This window comes from Varanus komodoensis, unplaced genomic scaffold (assembly GCF_004798865.1).
Source record: "Varanus komodoensis strain SLA01 unplaced genomic scaffold, ASM479886v1 scaffold121, whole genome shotgun sequence".
In the NCBI taxonomy this organism is placed as follows: Eukaryota; Metazoa; Chordata; class Lepidosauria; order Squamata; family Varanidae; genus Varanus; species Varanus komodoensis.
Window position 1 is genome coordinate 511,018 of NW_025335353.1, and position 21,327 is coordinate 532,344.

At 46.8% G+C, this 21,327-nt stretch overlaps 1 protein-coding gene across 1 annotated transcript in view; it reads left to right on the plus strand.

Moving 5' to 3' along the window:
- Positions 1-20,910, plus strand: part of LOC123019384 (vomeronasal type-2 receptor 26-like) — a 141,341-nt gene extending 120,431 nt beyond the window's left edge. The window contains exon 4 of the mRNA XM_044422212.1: positions 20,595-20,910. Coding sequence (XP_044278147.1) covers positions 20,595-20,910 — 316 coding nt within the window. The remainder of the gene's footprint in view (positions 1-20,594) is intronic.
- Positions 20,911-21,327: the final 417 nt, after the last annotated feature.

Consider the following 21,327-nt stretch of genomic DNA (forward strand, 5'->3'; position numbering starts at 1 on the left):
CACTGGAATCTGGTCATAATCATGCATCAGAACAACCTCGACCTGCTGTCCATGCAGGGGAGAATGATTCCCAATTATAAATGTGACAAGAAGGATCAACTAGACTCCATCATACATGTTTTTGGCTCCAGATCAGACATTGCAGCCTTAATGGGCATCTTCAGGATAAATGCATTCATCTGGAGATGGGTATGAGTGACCTGCAGAGAGAAGGGCCAACTCTGGGAACAGATTCATGCCTGAAGTGGGTGCTTTTCTTCAATTCTGGGTAACAGGGCAGGGGGCCTTCTTGTTGTAACCCCCCTCATAATCGAACATGCAGCCAGGGCATGGCTTGTCATGGGTAAAAAGCATGGTCAAGGTGTCCTGTTCGTGTGAGAACAAGGACAAGAACAAGGATGTGCATGCTACGCAAGGCTGACAACAAAGCAGGCTACGCTCCAGCATCACCACAGACGTTATGCCCTTGTACCCTCGCTTGCTTGCTTTAGCATGATAAATGTGCAAATGGGGCTTGGTGGCTTTCCCCTATTGTTCACTGTTATTCAAGCATAAGTGTAAAAGAGTATAAAAGCAATGTCTTCCCTCTGCTCAAGACCACACTCCAATGAGTGCTTGGTCCCTGCAGGAAATAAACTGCTTCTCTCGAAAATTCCAGCTGGTCTCTGGTCTCATCCGTAAAACCGCGGGACACAACACTTCTCACCTGGCAAGACTCCCTTGTGATCACCTTGGAGGGGGCCAGGAATGAATCTCAGGAGAGTCTTTGGTGACAAAACCCAGCTTGCAAGTGGTCTGTCATTCTGAGATGACCAATTGAGAATTACCTGGTATTCTAATGGTGTGATATACAGACAGGAAAAAATAGAATGCTAAAAAACGCTTGCATTTCTCCTAGCATCAATGAATGAGCTGCCTCACAGGGATGGTTGCAGGTCAGGATCCCAAGCAGCACCTCACAATGGCATGCACTGGGCCATGAATGGCTACATTCAATGTCTTCATGTTCTGAAGATAGGCAGGGTGGTGTTGTAAGAGTGCTAAGAGGGTGAAACTGGGACTCTGGAAGGCTGGATTCTCATCCCCACTCAGATCTGGCATTCTCTGGAGGACGTTGGGCCAGTTACAGACTCTCAGCCCAGCCTACCTCACTGGGTATTTGTTGGGAGGATGCTATTAAGAGGAGTAGGAAAATCATAAAAAATCCCTTGGGTTCCTAAGCAGAAAATGGGAATGAATATATATATATATATATATATATATATATATATATATATATATATATATATATATATATTATTTATTTATTTATTTATTAAAAGCTTTTGTATGCCATCCTTTATATAAATATCTCATGTATTTATCATTTATATATAAATAAATGATCTGAGGTTACATCTGCCACAATCAATGGCTCATCCCAAGTTCTTGTTTCCATTCCTAAAGTTTCACTCACAAATATTTAGAGCAAAAATCAAAAGGTTTGAAGTGAGGAACTTTCTTCTTCTGAAGAATACTTAGTAGCATTTTCCTCTATTTTATGTGCCCTGTTTTATTTGGACACAAAATGGAACCATTTTCACCAAGTTTTGCCACTGGAGAACAGCCCTAATGCCCCATTACGGTAGTCCTTCTGCCAGTGCTTGGTCAATCTCCTTAATGTCATTGGTAGACACATCTGGACTAGGGGGATACATCTGATTGTGTCACTTGGTGAGGAGGCCCATGGTACATGGGGTGGAGAAGGGGGAAACAGAGAAATGCGTATGTTTACGTATCCCAGGTGAAAAAAGGATCCCTTTCCAGGGATAGTATTCCATGCATTTCAAGTCATGGCTCCTAGATGATGGAAGCTTAGTCAACAGAAGAAGCATCTTTGTTCTCAAAATGCAAACATATTCTTAAGAAGGAGTATCAGATTTTTCCTGGCTTCAACTCTCAAACTGCTTGCTCCATGGAATTCTGAGTGAAAAAATGTTATTTCCATCTTTCTTCCAGATTAATACCCGACATGTTGCTCAGTGTGAGGGCCTAGTCTGGCTGCTGCTGCATTTCCACTGGAACTGGATTGGGCTGCTTGTTCAGAGCAATGAACATGGCAAGGGTTTCCTCCAGATACTTACTCCTCTACTGCAGCAGAAGGATGTCTGTGTGGCCTTCACTGAAATGTTCTCAACAACTGATCCTGTGCGCAGGCATGGAATGCTAACTGGATACACTCCACATGTGTGCTTGGAAGCAGGAGTTCTAATTTCTTTGGTGACTACACCACCATAGAACAATTAAGAGTCCAGTTATATGCTCATGAAGATAGTACAAAGATCCCATTCTGGAAGGTCTGGATCCTGACCTCCCATTCAGAATTTGAAGTAAGTACACATTCTGGGCTCAAAATGACTTTAAAGACCCTTCATGGAGCTAAGCATTTTAGAGCCCACGCAAGGGATTTTCAAGGATTTAAGGCCGTTCTCCTAGCTTTAGATCCATTTCACCCTAAAGGAGATGTCTTTCTTCACCAGTGGTAGGAAGAGACATTCCTGTGTCAGTTTCTGAGATCAGGAGTGACCCTTCCACCATCAACAAGACTGTGTACAGGGAGGGAGATGCAGATGGATCCTAGTGAGTTCACATGCAATTTTGGCATGTCCAGTCACAGCTACCACATCTACAATGCTGTCTACTTTGTGGCACATGTGCTATATGACCTTTTCTCTTCTGGAATGAAATATTCCTCGATGGGAGAAAGAAAGCTGCTTCTGAATCTTCAGCCATGGCAGGTAATTTCCACCTTCAGATGTTATTAACATGTACAAGGAGCCCTAGTGGTTGCTCAGTCAACAATCTGGGAGGGAAAAGTCAGTCTGTGAGGAAGCCTAATTTAGGCAAATCAGGAGAAATTCTCCCCTGGATTTCTCTCCATGGATACAATTTCCATGAATGTACATTCAAAATTAAGTGAAGCTTAGCCAAGATTGGTTATGTTCCTGGAATACTGATGCTTTTAAAATTGTACAAATTGAGAATAAAAGCATTCAAGCTCTAGCCTCATTGTTCCAGTTTAAAATACTGATGAAGAACAGAAATGGGCCTGCCTCACTTGGAATGCTCCTTCCTTCCAGCAGGAGGAGAACCCAGTTCCTGGACTCAGGGATTCTCTGGACAAAGGTTTTCCAGCTCCCCTGTGATGGTCCGAGGGCCTTGGTAGGAAGTGGATTCCAGGCAAATATGCCCATACAGGTCTGCAAGTTTACCGGAGCAGATATCAACAACAGAGGCTGCATCTAACAATTAAACTACACAAGAAAACAAGACTCAGAACTGAAAGGGAGTCAGAGTGTATTGGAAAATGCTTCCACTCACTATCACCTGTTTGGAATATTTCTGCATTTTCAGATAATGCATCAACTGAGGAATATCAGGTTTAACAACAGTGTTGGGGAGGAAGTCTCTTTCACTGAAAAGAAAAGGAGATATGAGGTCGTGAACTGGAGCTTGTCTCCAAATGGAACTTTGGACCCAGTGAAGATTGGATGGATTGATCATGGTGCTCCTCCAGGCCAAGACTTCTTGATCCACTCTGCATCGATCATGTGGGCCACAAAGGTGGGGTTGGAATGAACCATCTGGGTCATGGAAGCAGAGGCATGGCACCATTCCACACTTTGAGAAAGGATGCTGTGTTTCTTTCTGAGCCCTACATCTGAGCGTGGGGAAGTGGGGTGTCATTGTCCAATGGTAATGGACAGACTTGCTCACTAGGAATCCCATGTTCTGTCCCTGTGCACTCCTGGGAGGTTCATAAAGGTGTCCCATGCCTGTATTCTGGTAGAGCTCCTGCCAGTGATAGGCAAGAATGGGAAAGATGGACCTTGGGTTCAACCCAGTAGAAAGCAGACCCCAAAAATCCTGGTATCATCTCAGAATAGATTTAATATGATCCACTCCCCTAGAGTCCATGTCGTAATGTTGCTAATGAAGTGGTATGTATCCAGAAACTTATCTGTCCACCTGAATTGCTGACCCCATCTGCCAAGCAATGCAAAACTCATGTTGGTGGAAGTTTGGTTGTGTAAATCTTCAGTGCATTTCTCTCTTCCAAGCAGTGTTTGTTTATTTCCATTGCAGACAAGGCCCGATGCAAGGTGTGTGGAGAAGTGCAGTCCAGGGAACTGGAGAAGAGTTCCGGAGGGGAAGCCGGTTTGCTGCTACAGATGTGCACGTTGTGCAGCTGGAATGTTTTCCACCTCTACAGGTACCTCAAACACTGAGAGCTGTTCAGAACAGAGGAAGGAATGAGTGGTGTGGGGACCAGGAAAAAAAAAAGCTGAAGGAAAGACGATTTGATCTGTATGGAAGGTTATAGCCCCCCTCTATATTGCAGATCTCTGTGCTGTTCTGGTTTACACTGTATATGACATTTCAAGAAGTTATATTGTAAATAATAAAATATTTTGCCTGGTTTCTTATCAGTGCCTTAAGTCACATCCTTTTTCATCCTTGCATTTCCTCATTCTTCCAATTCTCCAGTTTCTCAGTTCGCTGGGTTTACATGATCCCTGAAGGTGTTTGGGAAAAACTGACTGATGCAGCTGGAGAGTCCCTCTTGCATGACTTTACTGCAACCAGAGTCAGATTGCCAGATGGTCTCCAGCCTCAGAACAAACAGATCTCAGAGGATAGTTCACCATCAGAAGAGAAATTATGCTTAATATGCTTATTTTAGTTTGTGTGGAAATTCAGGTAACAGTGCAGGGGACAGATTATAGCACATCTGAGTTTTTATTTCTAGATAACAAATGGTCTTCTTGACAAAAGACTGAACATGAAACTTATAAATGTTTGTGGGGAGGGGCCATTTAATTTTTAAAAATGTATTGCCTATTTCCCAAATCTTAATTGAAAGGTTCAGATTTAACTAGGGAAAAGAGATTTGCACAAATTTCTGTAAGGCCTGCCTCCAGAGAAAGAATTTTGTGTTGAGATTGAGATGGTTCCACAGCTATTGCTCATTCCAGATGCAGCTCACACTGTGCTCCATGCCCACAAGATCAGCACCCAAACAAGAACCATGCCCAGTGCATCCCCAAGAGGTTGTCTTGGTCTTTATGGCCACCAAGCCGGGAAGCATGGGAGGTTGGCTTTTAGGGAGACAAATGACCACCTCTATTTTGCTGGTCTGTCCCCTCATCCAAACTGTGATTTGTGTTGTCTGGTTGCTGACCTCTCCACCTTTCCCAGATCTGGATTTCTATTCCCTGCCCAGAGAGAGCATCGTGGAATGCAATGAAGGCTCTGTCACCATGTTTCATGCTGTCCTGGCTTTTATGGGTTGCTTGGCTCCTGTCCTGTCTTACTTGGGCTTCTTGGCTCTTCTCAGCTTCAGTGTGGCATTCCTTGCTAGGAAACTGCCTGACAGCTTCAATGAAGCCAAGTTCATCACCTTCAGCATGCTGGTCTTCTGCAGCATGTGGGTGTCCTTTGTGCCCACCTACTATTCTTATTCTTATTCTTATTATTATAACATTTCTATGCCGCCCCTTGCCGAAGCCTCAGGGCGGCTTACAACACACTAAAATACATTGAAATACAAAAGACCATAATAAATTACAATTAAATACAAAGATACAAAAATACACTGAGTTACAAACATAATAATATAAAATTAAAATTATCAGTATAAAATAAGTAAATAAATAATATAGGAGGAGAAAAGAGAGGAAGAAGAAGTTGCCCTGGCCAGATCATATGTTTTAACAATTAAAATGTTTAAATAAAAAGGTCTTTACCTGGCACCAAAAAACCAGTAACGACGGTGCCAGGCGGACCTCTTTGGGGAGTGAATTCCATAGGTTGGGCGCCACCGCAGAGAAAGCCCTCCTCTGAGTACTTACTCTCCTAATTTCTTTCATGGAGGGTTCCCAGAGAAGGGACTCTCCCGCAGATCTCAAAGGGTGGTCAGGCATATACGGGCATAAGCGCTCGTTCAGGTAGCCAGGACCCAAGCCGTTTAGGGCTTTATAGGTCATAATCAACACCTTGAATTGGGCCCGGGCTTCAATGGGGAGCCAGTGAAGCTGACGGAGGACTGGAGTCATGTGAGCATAACGCCCCGTCCCCGTCAGCAACCTGGCAGCTCTATTTTGCACCAATTGAAGTGTTCGGACAGTCTTCAGGGGAAGCCCCACGTAAAGCGCATTACAGAAGTCTAGGCGGGAAGTCACCAGCGTGTGTGTCACCGTCGCCAGGCAGTCGTACTCCAGGTAGGGGCGCAGCTGATTAATCAGCCGAAGCTGAAGGAAGGCGTTCCTTGCTACCGCTGTCACCTGAGCTTCCAAAGAAAGCTCCGGGTCGAGGAGTACTCCTAAGCTGCGGACCTTATCCCTAAGAGGGAGTGTTGCACCATTCAGGACCAGGACAAATCCACCCTCTCCGAAGTCCGATCCGCCAACCAACAGGACCTCCATCTTGTCTGGGTTGAGTTTCAGTTTATTGGCCCTCATCCATTCCATTACCTCTGCCAAGCACCAGTTCAGCACAGCCACTGCCTCACATGGATTAGTGGAAAATGAGAGGTAGAGCTGGGTATCATCAGCGTATTGATGATTCCGCAGCCCACACCTCCTGATGACCTCTCCCAGCGGTTTCATATAGATGTTAAATAGCAGAGGGGGTAGAATGGAGCCCTGTGGTACTCCATGGCATAGCTGCCATGATGCAGAGACATGGTCCCCCAGCACTACCTTCTGGAATCAACCGTTGAGATAGGAGCGGACCCACTGCAAAGCAGTACCTCCAACCCCCAATCCCGCTAGCCTATCCAGAAGGATACCATGGTCGATGGTATCAAAAGCCGCCGAGAGGTCCAGAAGAACCAACAGGGATGTACTCCCCCTGTCCTTCTCCCTGCACAGGTCGTCGTACAGGGCGACCAAGGCAGATTCAGTACTGTACCCGGGTCTGAAGCTGGACTGAAAAGGATCCAGATAATCAGTTTCATCCAAGAGTGCTTGGAGTTGTCCCGCCACCACTCGCTCCAACACCTTGCCCAGAAACGGGATGTTGGCCACAGGTCTATAGTTAGTGGCCATCTCTGGATCCAGTGACACTTTCTTCAGGACCGGTCGTATTACCGCCTCCTTTAAAGGGGCAGGCACTCGACCCTCCCTCAGAGAAGCGTTAACTACTTCCAAGATCCAGGTTCCAATCCCGTGCTTGGAGTTATTTATTAACCAAAACAGGCAAGGATCCAATAGGCAAGTGGTGGGACGTACTTGTCCAAGCACCTTGTCCACATCATCGGGCCGCAATAATTGAAATTCCTCCAATAATTTTGGACCAGACGGTAGCATTGGCGTCTCTCCAGAGACCTCTGATTCATTAGTGGAGTCCAGCTCGTGACGAATCTGAGCGATTTTCTCCCTGAAATGCCTGGCAAAGTCGTCACAGCGGGCCTTTGAGGGTGGCATCGGATCTTCCTTAGGACCCGGGCAAACCAGGCCTTGTACCACTCGGAAAAGCTCCGCTGGACAGCATTGTGAGGAGGCAATGGAAGCGGAAAAAAACTTCTTTTTCGCCGCCTTCACCGCCACAGCATAGGCCCGATAGTGGGCTCTCAAGTGTGTTCTGTCAGATTCATCCCGTGATTTCCTCCACCTACGCTCTAGTTGTCTCCCAACCCACTTCATCGCCCGCAATTCCGGTGTATACCAAGGGGAAGAGTGGACTCTGCCCGGTGGGAGAGGAAGCTTGGGAGTGATCGTGTCCACAGCCCTGGTCATCTCTCCGTTCCACAGTTCAACCAGAGCCTCGACAGGAGCACCAGTCTTGTCAGCTGGAACCTCCCCCAGGGCCTTCAGGAATCCATCCGGATCCATCCGGCTCCAGGGGCGGGCCCATACAATCGGGTCTGCACTCTTATAGAGGGAGAGGCCGCTCTCGAGCACAAACCTCACCAGCAGGTGATCTGATCATGACAGGGGAGTCAAACATAAGTTCCTCACCCTCAGGTCATCCTCTTCCTGCCCCGTCGAGAAAACCAGGTCCAGAGTGTGTCCACGTTCATGGGTCGGGCCGATGACGTGTTGAGACAGGCCCATGGCCGTCATAGAGGCCATGAAGTCCTGAGCCGCCCCGGTCAGTCCAGACTCGGCATGGAGATTGAAGTCCCCCAGGACCAACATCCTGGGGGTCCTCAACACCAGGTCCGAGACAGTCTCTATCAGCTCAGATAGGGAGACTGCTGGGCAGAAGGGTGCACGGTACACCAATAGAATCCCTAATCTGTCTTGTTCACCCAACACCAAGTAGAGGCACTCCAGCCCTGGTCTCGAAGGGACTGGAAGACCCGTGAGAGAGATGGAGGCTCTGTAAACCAACGCGACTCCTCCTCCCCTCCCTTCTGGGCTTGAACAGTGTTGAACCAGATACCCGGGCGGGCACAATTGGGAGAGGGCAACATCCCCTCCCTCTCCCGCCCAGGTCTCCATTATGCAAGCCAGGTCGGCCCCCTCATCCACAATCAAATCATGGATGAGGGAAGATTTATTATTGACCGACCTGGCATTGAGCAGCAGCACCGTTAGGCCCGAGGGGTGGTTGACAAGGCTACCTGGTGCCCTCTGGTTGGGGGCAGAACCAGAAGGAGGGATAGGTGTCAGCCATCTGTCCATCCTTCTACGGGGACACGTTAAGCCCCTATTGCTGTAACGACCATTGCCCGTGACCACGCCAATAGCAGCGCCCGTGTGTTCCTCAGGATATATAAACGTCGATATGGCCAGGGATGACTCAAAGCACTGATTAAAGCAGGGTAAAATTATAAAGTAGGTCGAAGGAGGAGAAAAAAGAACGATAAAAAGAAAAAAAATCCTTCCCTTTCCCTAAGATTCAGCAGTAGGCAAGCCTATTTCAGCAAGAGTCCTTGGCCAGCCCAGCCCCCCCTCTCATCCCCCGAACGGTACCCAAACGGCGGTGATCCCTTCGGCCACCACCCTTCGGCCGCCAGCCCCGGCTGCGGCCACTGCTTTGTGGCCACAGGGCGCCTCCGAGTCCCGCCCCGTCGCGCACCGCGCGCGCCCGATCACCTGGGCTGGCAGGCGGTGCTCTCCGGTGCCACATGCGCCTGCGCTGGCAGCTGGAGCTGGCTGCCGTCGATGTCGTGGCCGCGCGCGTCTGCTTGCATTCGCTTGCCGACGCGGCGGCTCTTTCCTCCAGCACGATGGAGCGGCGTGCTGCTGGAGGTGGGCAGAAGTCTTTCTTGCAGCGCGGGATCAGTGTTTCCTGCCCGAGGGGCCATTTCCACCTGGCCGCGGCTGCTGCTTTGTGGCCGCAGGGCGCCTCCGAGTCCCGCCCCGTTGCGTACCGCGCGCGCAAGGGAAGTATGCGGTGGCTGTGGAGGTCTTCTCTATCTTGGCTTCTGGGGCTGGTCTCCTGGGATGCATCTATCTCCCCAAATGCTACATCATTGTCTTGAGGCCCAATCTCAATAGCAGAGACCATCTCATAAGAAAAACCTAAATGAAACAGTGCATGATTTGCTGTAATTTAGTTCATTAGTTGGCACCTGCATAAATTAATATTCTGACTTACTGTTATACACCACTGCAATTATTGTGGCACACCACAAGTGTGGAAACAACTTAAGAAAAATCATGTTTACTCTCATATGTTTTGTGGCCCTGTGAGTGTCCTCTGACATTAACAGTGTTAAGGGGACTTGTCATTCAAATATCATTTCCTGGGAATTTGTTAAGTGTAATGACTACAAATGTTGCATCAGAAATAGTTGCAATTTGGGAAGAAACTGAAGAAACTGTGGATGAAATTAAATAAAGGAATGAATTCTAGTGGAAATTAATTGAGTATAGTATGAGAATATGGTTTGTATCTTTCTACCAGGGCTGAATGGAAGTATCTTTCCTCTAATATGTTTCTTCACATGCATGCCTAAATGACTGAATTGGGCACTCCTCAATGATGGCTACTATTAAGAAAAATTGTATTTACTCTCACATGTATTGTAGTCCCATGACTGGTCACTGATGATTACAGGTTCAAGGGGGCAGGTTAGTATATACCAAAACATTAGGAAAATTTTCAAATGCCATTCCTGGGAATTCCTTCTCTGTGATCACAGAGTAGGCACAAAAATCAGCACTATTTGGGGTGGAAATTGAGTCTGGATGCAAAAATGGATTCCAGAGGACATTAGCTTTCCTTGCAGGGTACAAGTTGCCAACACATCACCCTGCCTCTTTGTCCTATTTTCTGCAAGTTCAGAGGTTTCCTAAATTGTAACTCAGCAGCTCCTTGTCCCTTCCATCACTGCCACTGCAGACCTTGGCACTTGAATGCAGCATGAGGAGGTAGTATGGACCTTTCTCCCCGGACTAACAGGAAGACTCTTTCCTCTGCTATGTTTGTAGTCATTCTTAGTCTTTCAGCTGCACTGAATGGGACAGTTCATCTGGGTGCTGGAGGAGCACAGCTTAAAACAGGTGACTGTTAAAGGTCTTTACAGACTTCAGAAAAGTTTGTGGTAGAGAAAGGATCACTGCACCTGCCATCAGGATATTCTGAACACTCACATTAGTTGGGAACGAAATTGTTAAAAGATAGAAAAAAGAGGAAATATCTGTTCATTCTACCTCTGTCCCAGCACAACTCTCTTTACTAGTGTCTCAAAATGTCTGGGTTGTTGTATGATTCCAGCCAACACAAAGTGGACACAAATAAGGCAAGCCCTGCTAAATTTGGGCGTTCTATAAAGCTGCTGCTTCAATATCGGAAGAAGTATGTTCTCTGATGGAGTTTATGCACAGTGAGATTCAAATTTCCGAAAATGTCTTGTCTGCAGTGATGGCCTGGGCCCACGCACATAGGTACAAGAATCCCCCATCTCATCCTGAATACACGCAAACAACTACTAACACACATTTCAACCGAGCAACCAATGCTGGGGTATTTAGATGAATTGAATGCTTATATTCATGAAAAAAAATCATAGGAAGAGGTGCTTTGTCCTTTTCTCTTTTCCCTCTGCCAAAGTCCTTGTCCTGTCAAGTGGGAGAACACAACAAGAAACATTCAGCTACTATAAGGGAACTTTGATGCCATAGAAACATGGAAACAGAGTGAGTCAGAAGGGGCCTCCTGGACCATCTAGCCTGACCCCTTGCTCCAGCTGGCTTCATTCACGACATGCCCACCATGTGCCTGTTCAGCCTATCTTTGAACACCCCCACCGATGGGGCCTTGACCATGTCCCGTGGAAGCCTGTTCTTAAATATCCAAATGTTTCAGATGACATGCACATGGTGGGCATGTGGTGAGTGGAGCCGGCTGATGCCGGAGGTCAGACTAGATGGCTCGGGAGGCCCCTTCTGACTTGCCTGGTTTCTATGTTTATATACACTCGGGGTCCTAAATTGTTAACTTGAACAGGTAATTTCCCTCGGGGAAGGGACACAGTAATTAAGGGAGATTTCAATCTCCCAGATATTAGTTGGGAGACTCAATCAGCAGTGACAGCCAGGTCACATCATTTCCTAGAAGCTTTAGAGGGAGGGTTTTTCACATAGAAGGTCTGAGAGGCGACAAGGGGGGAAACAACCTTGACTTGGTCTTGAACAACAGGGAGGAGCTTATAGAGGATGTAAAGATTAGGGGAGCTCTGAATGTGAGAGATCACTCCATCATTTGCTTTGTGATCAGGGGAATGGAGACGTGCAGCAGGTTGAGCACTAGAAGCTGGGACTTCAAGAGGGCCAACTTTGGCCAACTGAAGGCCAGACTGGGGAAAGTTTCCTGGGATAGGTTACTGGAAGGCAAGGGAGTTGAGGAGGGGTGAATGGCACTCAAAAGGGCAGTTTTGGAGGTGCAAGCCTTGACGATACCTCTAGTTAGTAAGGCGAGGATGAAAAGGAGAGCGCCACCATGGATGCGAAAGGAGAATACGTATGAGGCAAGACTGAGGGAACTGGGTCACTTCAGCCTGGAGAAGAGGAGACTCAGAGGGGATATGTTGGTGACATACGGGTATGTGAGAGGATGTTACACAGAGGTGGGTAGAGAGCTGCTCTCCCCTGCAGAGGAAGGCAGGATGCGCTCCAATGGAGCAAAGCTCAGGGAACCAAGGTTCCATTTAGATGCCACGAAGTACTTCCTGACAGTTAAGACCCCAAGAGTATGGAATGGGCTTCCACAGGAGGTGGTGGAGGACCCATCAGTGAGGGTGTCCAAAAATAGGCTAAACATGCACATGGTGGGCATGTCGTAAATGAAGCCAGCTGGAGCCAGGGGTCAGACTAGATGGCCTGAAGGACTCCTTCTTTCTCGCTCTGTTTCTATGCTTCTATGTAAACCATACTGATCAAAAGAGGAAATCTGCGTTGCCCCATATTTCCTTTCCCCATTTCCAGAGGACACTCACCCCCTCCTAATAGTATGGGTGTACATCTCTCTCTGATTCCATTCTCGAATTTCCTTAGGCCACTGCCTTCTCATAGATCCCTGCTTTCATTCACTGGGCCTTATCTCCACGAACCAAGTTTCTGGGTTTTAGGCATAACTTTTCCTGGCTTGACCCATAAAGGCTGAGTCATGAACCCTGGTACTTCTGCCTTTAAACTGTGATCTCTCTCCTTGAACTGTTGCTCTCGCAACAGTGAAGCAAGATTCCAGTTCTCATCATTTTCATTGAAGGATGTAGGAAGATGCCTTCTCTGGAGTCTGAGTTTGAAGCCCTCTGCCTCAATATTGCATTTTATTTATGATAGTTCTAGCTTGTCTTTTCTTTCTTTTGCAAGGAGCCCCAGGTACCTCACAGAGTCTTCCAGTCCATTTTATCCCTACAACAGCCCTGTGAGGTAGGCGATGCTGAGACTTAATGTCTGCCCAAACTCACCCAGGGACCTTCTTGGCTCGGTGAACTGGAGCCCAGGTCTCCCTAGAACCAACCCAGGGCTCTGACCACCACAACGCACTTCCTTCTGTGCCAACTCACAGTGGCAACCTGGGCTCAGAGATTGCTATTTCCCATGCTGGGAACCACACCTGCGACCCTGTTCATACAATGCAGTGGCTCTGCCATTGAGCTCTGGCCCATCTACTAAAGAGAAGCTAAGATTGTAGTCTTCAAGGATCTGAGTAAAAGGCAGCCCGGAGCAGGGACTCAGGAAATTACCTTATGGCAGCTTAATGTCTGGTCCATCTCGCTCAGGACTATCTACTCCAAGGTTGGGCCAAAATTCAGATTCCAGATGGTTTGTGCTGCAGCTTCTGAGGAACACTGGCCATGCTTCTGGGGCTTTTGGGAGCTGGAGCTGAAAATTCCTCGCAATCTGGTCTTACCTGGGACAGAGGCAGCTAAACCCCTTTCCTGACCCTCCCTGGCTAGGCTACCCTCTTTGAGAAAATCAAGCATGCAGGAGATTTCATGGTGCTGTTTCTCCACCCAGGATGTTTGTTGAACATTTCCTTGTCCTCTTCCTCCATTCCGTTTCCTCCTTGAAGTGGAACAGGACCTCAAAATGTGGCTGCAGACCACTCCCCCTCCCACAGATGCTCATGAAGTGGGTGGACTCTTCCAATAAGTATGGGCCCAGCTACCTGTTGTTAGATGAGTTGATGGGGGGAAGGGCTCCTTGCTGATGGGACACAGCTCAGTAGCCATTTCCTTGCTAACTAGGAAAACAACCTCGTTCTGGAGGTGGGGACAAGGAATGGAGACAGAGGAAATGCAGTGGAGTCATGCTATGAATTTCTTTCCCACCTTTATCTTTTCCTTGAACAGGCATGAGCAAAGGTGTTTTCCTGGTTTTCTGTGTTGGTAAAATGTCGATAAATCCCGTCAGAAAAACATTGCTTCTGTGTGCTTTTGCATTGTGGAATCAATCCTGTACTCCTTCTCAAACCAAGCTAAGTCACTGTTTAAAATGGCATTCCTCCCCGCTCCTTTCTCTCACCTTTAGCTGTGAGTTACAGTAGACAGGTCATTTAGTCCAAATATACATTATATACCTTCACAATTATTAAATAATCATTGTTGAAATTCACAGTACCAGGATGTATCTTTTGCTAGCCCATAGGGCTCCATGTGCCCTGGCCATTCAGAATGGTGAAGATACATTACTTAAGGTCTGAGTCTAGATGAGATTATGAGTTCTTGAAAAGTTTCTCAGTAGCTTGAATTTACATGTCTAAGCAGACCTGGAGATGGGTTCAAGTTAGTCAACTAAAGTGTCAATACACTGCAATTAGAAATATTGTAATCTCATTGTCATTTTATGATTGGCTGATCTTCCTTTACCTGTTCTGTATGTGATGACCTCAGAATCTTATTGTAGTTTCTGAATTCTGGCATCAATTGCCCTTTACCTGTGTACCTGACCGGGAGCGTACAAAAACCCTGTAGTTGTATGGAAACTTTGCAGCGAGTTTACCTCTGCCTGCCCGGTAATGCATTACCGTAAGTCTACCGTGGGAACCTGGGCCAAACAATAAAGCCACAGATGGTCTGAATGCTTCATCTTTCCCACAAACCTGAGCTTTATTTCCTCCTCACAAATTGAAATTCCAGGATTTTCTGACAAATGAAAGCCAGTTATTGCTTACTTGCCACTATATGAGTCTTCTTTCTTCCCTGTAATATGCATCTGAAATGAGTAGAATGTAAGGTAACTGGCAAAGAGTGTTAATTCAGATGTCTTTTCACCCTGCACCTCTTCACAGTTCCGCCATTATCCCCACCCACCTCTCATCAACTTCTCCTTTGCAGGATGATGAAACAACACTACCAGTCAATCCTGACTTTGGCTTTCACCATCAAGGAGATCAACAATGACCCATTTCTGCTCCCCAAACACACCTTGGGCTTCTGCATCCATGACCACACTGCCATCTCAAGGTGGATTTTCCTGAATGGTCTTTCTCTCCTCCCCACATGGAAACACTTACTTCCAAATTATAAATGTCACAAGCATGATCAACTGATTTCTGTTACTGGGGGTCTCGACTCTTAATCCTCCAGGGAGATGGCATCCTTCCCAGGCATCTTCAAGTTCCCACAGGTAAATAGGTTCATCTGGGGAAAACTATTGGGGCACTGCTGAACTCAGGAATGAACTCAAGATGGACAAGTCAATCCTGGCCAGCAATTGTACTGCAAAGTAAGAGAAAGTCTGGAATTGGGAGAAACACCAAGGAGTTTCCTGATGCCTAAAAGATTCACAAAAGAACAAGGTGATCCATGTTAAAAGGATCACTAGCATTGAAAGTTCACAAGAGACCTGTGGCTTGATGAAAAAGATGAATGTAGCGCCCCTTCCACCAAGGTCAGAATGTTTGTGGAAACATTTTTGTATTAATCAGTGTATGTTTCTTCCATCCTTAGGAATTAATAGGATTTGGAATGGTGGTACATCATTTGGAGAGATGTACACCCAAACTATTGGGAGGGGGTGAGTGGCCTCTGGAAATGGGGAAAGGAAATGTGGGGCAACCCAAATTGCCTCTTTTGATCAGTTTGGTTTACATAGAAGCATAGAAACAGAGTGCGTCAGAAGGAGCCTCCTGGACCATCAAGTCTGCCTCCAGGCTCCAGGTGGCTCCACTAACGACATGCCCACCAGGCACATGTCTAGTCTATCTTTGGACACCCTCACTGATGGGTCCTCCACCACCTCCTGTGGAAACGGATGCCATACCCTTGGGGTCCTAAGTGTCAGGAAATACTTCGTGGCATCTAAATGGAATCTTGGTTCCCTGAGCTTTGCTCAGTTGGAGCGCATCCTGCCTTCCTCTGCAGGGGAGAGCAGCTCTTTACCCACCTTCATGTAACAACCCCTCACATACCTGTATGTCGCCAACAGATCCCCTCTGAGTCTCCTCTTCTCCAGGCTGAAGAGACCCAGTTCCCTCAGTCTCACCTCATACCCCATCCCCTGCAACTGGCCGCCAACCTTGTGGCACTATGCTGCACTGACTCTAACCTGGCTTTATCCCTCCTGTAATGAGGGGCCCAAAACTGAGCACAATGCTCCAGTTGCGGGCGCACCAGAGTTATATAGAGTGGTAGTAATATCTCTCTCAATCTAGAAGCCACACTTCTGGCTATGCAACCAAGGTGGGGTCCATCCTCTGAACCACATCACACTGCTGACTCATGTTTAGCCTGCAGTCAACCTGCATCCTTTGACAAGTGGTGCTCTCCAGCCACCTGTCCCCTAACCTGTCCTTATGACTCCCATTCCTGTGGCCCAAGTGCAAGACCTTGAACTTATCCTCATTGAATGCCATCCTGTTGTCTCCTGCCCACTTCCATAGTCTGTCCAAATCCTTTTGGATCTGGAATTCCTGCTCCTCAGTTGTGGCCACTGCTACAGATTTAGTATTGTCTGCAAATTTCATAAGCAGACTGTTCACACCTTCTTCCATGTCATTTATAAAAAGATTAAACAGAATCAGCCACAGGACAGATCCCTGGGGGACCCTGCTTGTCACTGGCATCCCGATGATTCCCCACTAATGGTTACCTTCTGCTTTCGGTCAGTCAACCATGCCCTAATCCGTCGGACAGTGCATTGGTCTACATCAAAACTCATCCATTTCTCAATCAGGATATCATGGGGCACTTTGTCAAAGGCCTTGCTGAAATCCAGGTAAACCACATCCACTGTATCCCCTTCATCTAGCCACCTTGAAACCTTGTCATAGAATTCCACAAGGTTTGTCTGGCAGGTCCTATTGTGGAAGCTGTGTTGTGCGGCTGCCAGTCTCCCTTCCCTATCTAGCATCACTATTATGAGCCTTTCCGTTGTTTTTCCTATGATGGACGTAAGGCAAACAGGTCTGTAATTCCCCATGTCCCTTCTACGACCCTTTTTGAAAATTGGGACCACAGATGCCACCCTTCAGTCCTCTGGAACATCACCCTGCCAACTCTTGAAGTACTCTCAGGTGTAACCCATCAGGGGCCAGCGTCTTTGTAACGTCCAGTGCCCTGAGGAGACCCACGACTTCTAGGGAGGGTGACTTTAACCTGTGCCCCTAAGTCCCCGGCCTCATCAAATATTTTATTTATTTATTTATTTATTTATTTATTTATTTATTTAAAGCTTTTATATGCCATCCCCTTGCTGCATAGCCTCTGGACGACTCACAAAAGGAAATAAATAAAGCAATTACAATTACAATTAAAACCTGGAAACACACTGGTTGCACAATTAAAATATATAAATAGTAAACATTATTAAAATACTGTTTGAATAAAAAGGTCTTGGCCTGGCACCGAAAAACAAATAACAAATATCCTATGTGGATCTCCTGATCTCCAAATCTCTCCTGATTTGGAGAGAACACAGAGGCAAAATAGTCATTTAGCATCTGTTCCTTTTCCCACGTATCGGTCACTGGATCTCCTTCCTACTTATTTAGTGGTCCCACTATTTGTCTCCCCTTCCTCTTCCTATTTACATGCTCATAGAAACCCTTTTTGTCGCTCTTGTCATTCTTTGCAAGTCTCACCTCATAATCAGTCTTAGCCTTGCAAAGACTTCCAAGGTTGTCCTGCCTATTTTTCTCTCATCAGGAAGGAAGAGCCATCCTGTTCCTGGGAGGGTTCAGACCTGGGACCAGACATGGCGATACCTATGGCGATACTTTTCTTGGCTGCCCAGGCAGCCTTAGCTATTGGGCAGTATAGCAATGGAATTCTTTCAATTCATTTGCTAATGTCCAGCTGGCCAGTCCATTGTGGGGTCCTGCAGCTCCAAACCATGACAATCCAGAGATTGACCACTGAATTGAACTGCTGGGCACACAACAGGGCATAGCAATCAATCCCATCATCCCTGCCATGAGGATTCAACGTCTTCTGAATTTGCAGGCTTTTCTTCCAGAGATGCTTTTGTGCTGCTACAACCAGGAACATCCCTTTTAATTCTGACCCAACAATCTCTTAGAAAATGTTGGCCCAAGCCTGGTCTCTATCCAGGATGGTGGGGAACGGAAGGATGCAGGTCAAAGGGCAGAAAAGGGCAACTCAGCTCAAGCCCCCACTGACTGCAGAAAAGAAAGAAGTGAAGCAACACTGTTTTCCACCACTGCAGGTTATTTCTCTGCCCTGGAATTATGGAAATGACAGAATTTCCAGACAATTCCACAGGGATTTCAGTCCAGAAGGTCAATAACACAGAGATCCTAGAGCAAGTGTGCCTGGCATTAATATATTCTGGGTCCCTCCACGTGAGGCTGTGGTTTTGTCCAGTCACTCCATTTCCAAGCATCCCTTCCTAATATCCAGTCCCCCTGCTTGGCTGTGGCTGCAAAGTGACTGCTTTCCTGTGACTGAATGACAGGGGAGGGAGAGCTCTCTGCAATGCTGATGATCTTGCTGGCCTTGCTGCTTTTACTCCTGCCTCAGGCCACACAGACAATGCTGAGGACGAGTTGTGATGTGAATCGGCTGCTTCCACAACCAAAAGACTACCACCGGCAGGGAGACCTGCTTGTTGGTGGGAATTTACTGCTTGGCAGGTTTTTCTATACAGAGGAAAATTATTTCCATACATTTCCCAGATTAAAGACCATGTGTTATCCCATGTAGGTTTTCTGCAAAGGGAACTGGCATGCATGCTTGCTTTCACACCAGAGGGTTCATTTTGGGGAGGTGTGCCAGAGATGCTGCTCTGGAGTAAAGGGTTGGGCATGAAAGTCTCTGAGACTTGCCAGGAAGGCCCTCAGCTGCTTACGGTTTCTCCACTGGACTCATCTGGAGAGCTGTGCAAGCAACAGGGTGAGAGGGAACCAGCAGGCTTTTCTTGTGTTGAAAATCCCTTGAAGATGAAAATCTGCCCTACCATCTTTGTCCTGAGCAGGCTCCATCCAAGACAGGGATGGGGAGGTGGGTCCTGCTCTCAGATCTACTGGCAGATTGCCTGAGCTCCAAGAGTAACGCAGTTGACCTTTCTGACTACTGGCTGTGTCAACATCACTCCAAAATGTATTCCATCCCACCCCAAAGTATGTGCCTCAGAAGAAGGAAACTCTGGGTAAACTTCAGTGGGTTCTATAGCTGATTATGAGACAATATGACTTTCTGGGCCACAACTGTGTTCTGAGCTCAGAATTCATTGGCTTCATGCCCATGTTTCTCAGGAAACGTGAAGGAACTAGAATGAAAATGCCAAGCAGCTCATAGAATTGAAGCAGATGAGCTGGAGACATGCTCCCTTCCATCCTGGAACCCCCATAGTATTCCAACCTGGAAATTGCATGATTTGGGGAATTCTAGGCTTCAGATGAGAGGCTTTTGTATGCAATAGCGGTTGTGAGCCAAAAGAGGGGCTCTAAGAATTGAGGCTGAGAGAACTTATACTCAGAAATAAATTCATTGACTGGAGTAACCCTTGTGCCTAACTCCTAAAAATGCAGACATTCTGAATAATTTCAACAAAGACAGAATAGATTTCTTTCCCAAGAGGTCCACAAAAGGGGAACCAAAAAAAAAAAAAAAAAAAAGCTTTGCTCTCAGATATCTTTTTGTCTCTGCTCCCAATAAAAACAAGTCCTTTCACCACCCAGTGAGCAAACAACCCCTACCACTCTCACTAAGTTTCTGGCATTATATACTCTAGACAACAACATGGGGCAACTCATCTATAGTTACTTGAAGAAAACTAGGAGAGCCTGCTACAGAGCTTTCCTCTTTGCAGACAGAACCTCAGTCCATCTAGTTCAGCCCCTGCTTCTACAGGTGACAGTGGACCACCATCCCTCGATGGATAACTCATTCTCCCTATGTCCTTAGGGAAAAAAGAAGCATGGGGTGGGTCTTCCAGGCCTTACATCAAGCAATGAATTAAAAAGCATCAGTAGGGATGGCTTAGGAAGTCAGACCTTTAACCCACTACAAAGTGAGTGAGTGGAGGGATCTCTCTCTCTCTCTCTCTCTCATTCTCACTTTTTCTTTCTGTCAGGATTTCTTAGACCTACCAAGGTCAGAGCCTGGGAGAATCTGCAATTGAAGGAGTTTCTCAGCCAACCCTAGTCCATGAGGTCTCAGACTTCTAGCAAAGCAGGCTTGATCAGATGTTTTAGATCCTTGCATTGCTTTCGGGAACTCACTCTCAATATGTCTGCCCAGAGGTAGCTGCAGTCCAGGGTTTTGAGGGAGGGTCTTCCCAAGCCCTCCCTGGGGATTCCAGAATTCATCCTGGAACCCCTTCATGAGAAGCAGGGCCCCTGGCCTATTCCGTGGTCCTTCTTAATGAGTTCTGATTCACTGGACAAAGGCTGACAGTGCCTTGCAGAGACTTTAGGGATTCTCTGATGGCTCATGGATTTAAATTTGCTTGGGAAGGCTCAGATGTATTCCTGGAGGGCAGGCTGTTCAGGGGCTGTTTTTGTTTCAGAAATTAGTAAAAGAGTTCATACAATAAGGACTGTTTTTCCACTATTAACATGAGTAGAATGTAAATGAATAGAATGTGCCACTATGAACATGAGAAGGGATCCTGGCACATTTTGACATGAAAAAGGTCACCAATTCTTAGCTTCTCCTCACCCATGTCCTGATATTCCTCTTGTAACATCAGAACAATAATCAGGAGCTACCAGCACAGCCAGGCTTTGGCATTTGCAGTCACTGAGATCAACAAGGATCCCACCCTCCTTCCCAACATGACGCTCGGCTTCCACATCTATGACAACCAGGACCTGGTCACGCTAATGAATAAGAATAACCTCCTGTTGCCGTGTACACAGCGGAAACTTGTCCCCAATTATAAATGTGACAAGCGGGGTCAACTACTCTCTGTTATACAGGATTTTGACTCAGAATCTTCATCAGACTCTGCGGCCTTAATGAGCATCTTGAAGATCCCAGAGGTAAATGCATTCATCTGGAGATAGGAGTGAGGGACCTGCATAGAGAAGGGCCAAATCTGAGAGCATATTTATCCCTGCAGTGGTTGTTTTTTCTTCATTCTGGATGACAGGGTAGGGGGCCTTCTCACCTGTCGAGGGAGTATTGAAATCACCTTAGACGAGCTCAGGGATGAATTTAAGGAGTCTTGCATGACAAATTCCACTTAGCAATGGGTATGTCGTCCTGCGATGTGCAACTGTGAGAACTATCAGGCACTGTTGTGTAAGCTTAGAGAGACAATATCAAAGAGTGTTCCAAAAAATGAACTAAGTCTTCATGGCATAAGCAAATGAGCTGCCTCACAGGGATGGTTGCAGGCCAGAATCCTAAGCAGCATTACACAATGAGATGCATTGGGCCATGAAAGGCTCTGTGACCTCACGAAAGCCAGGGCGGTGTCA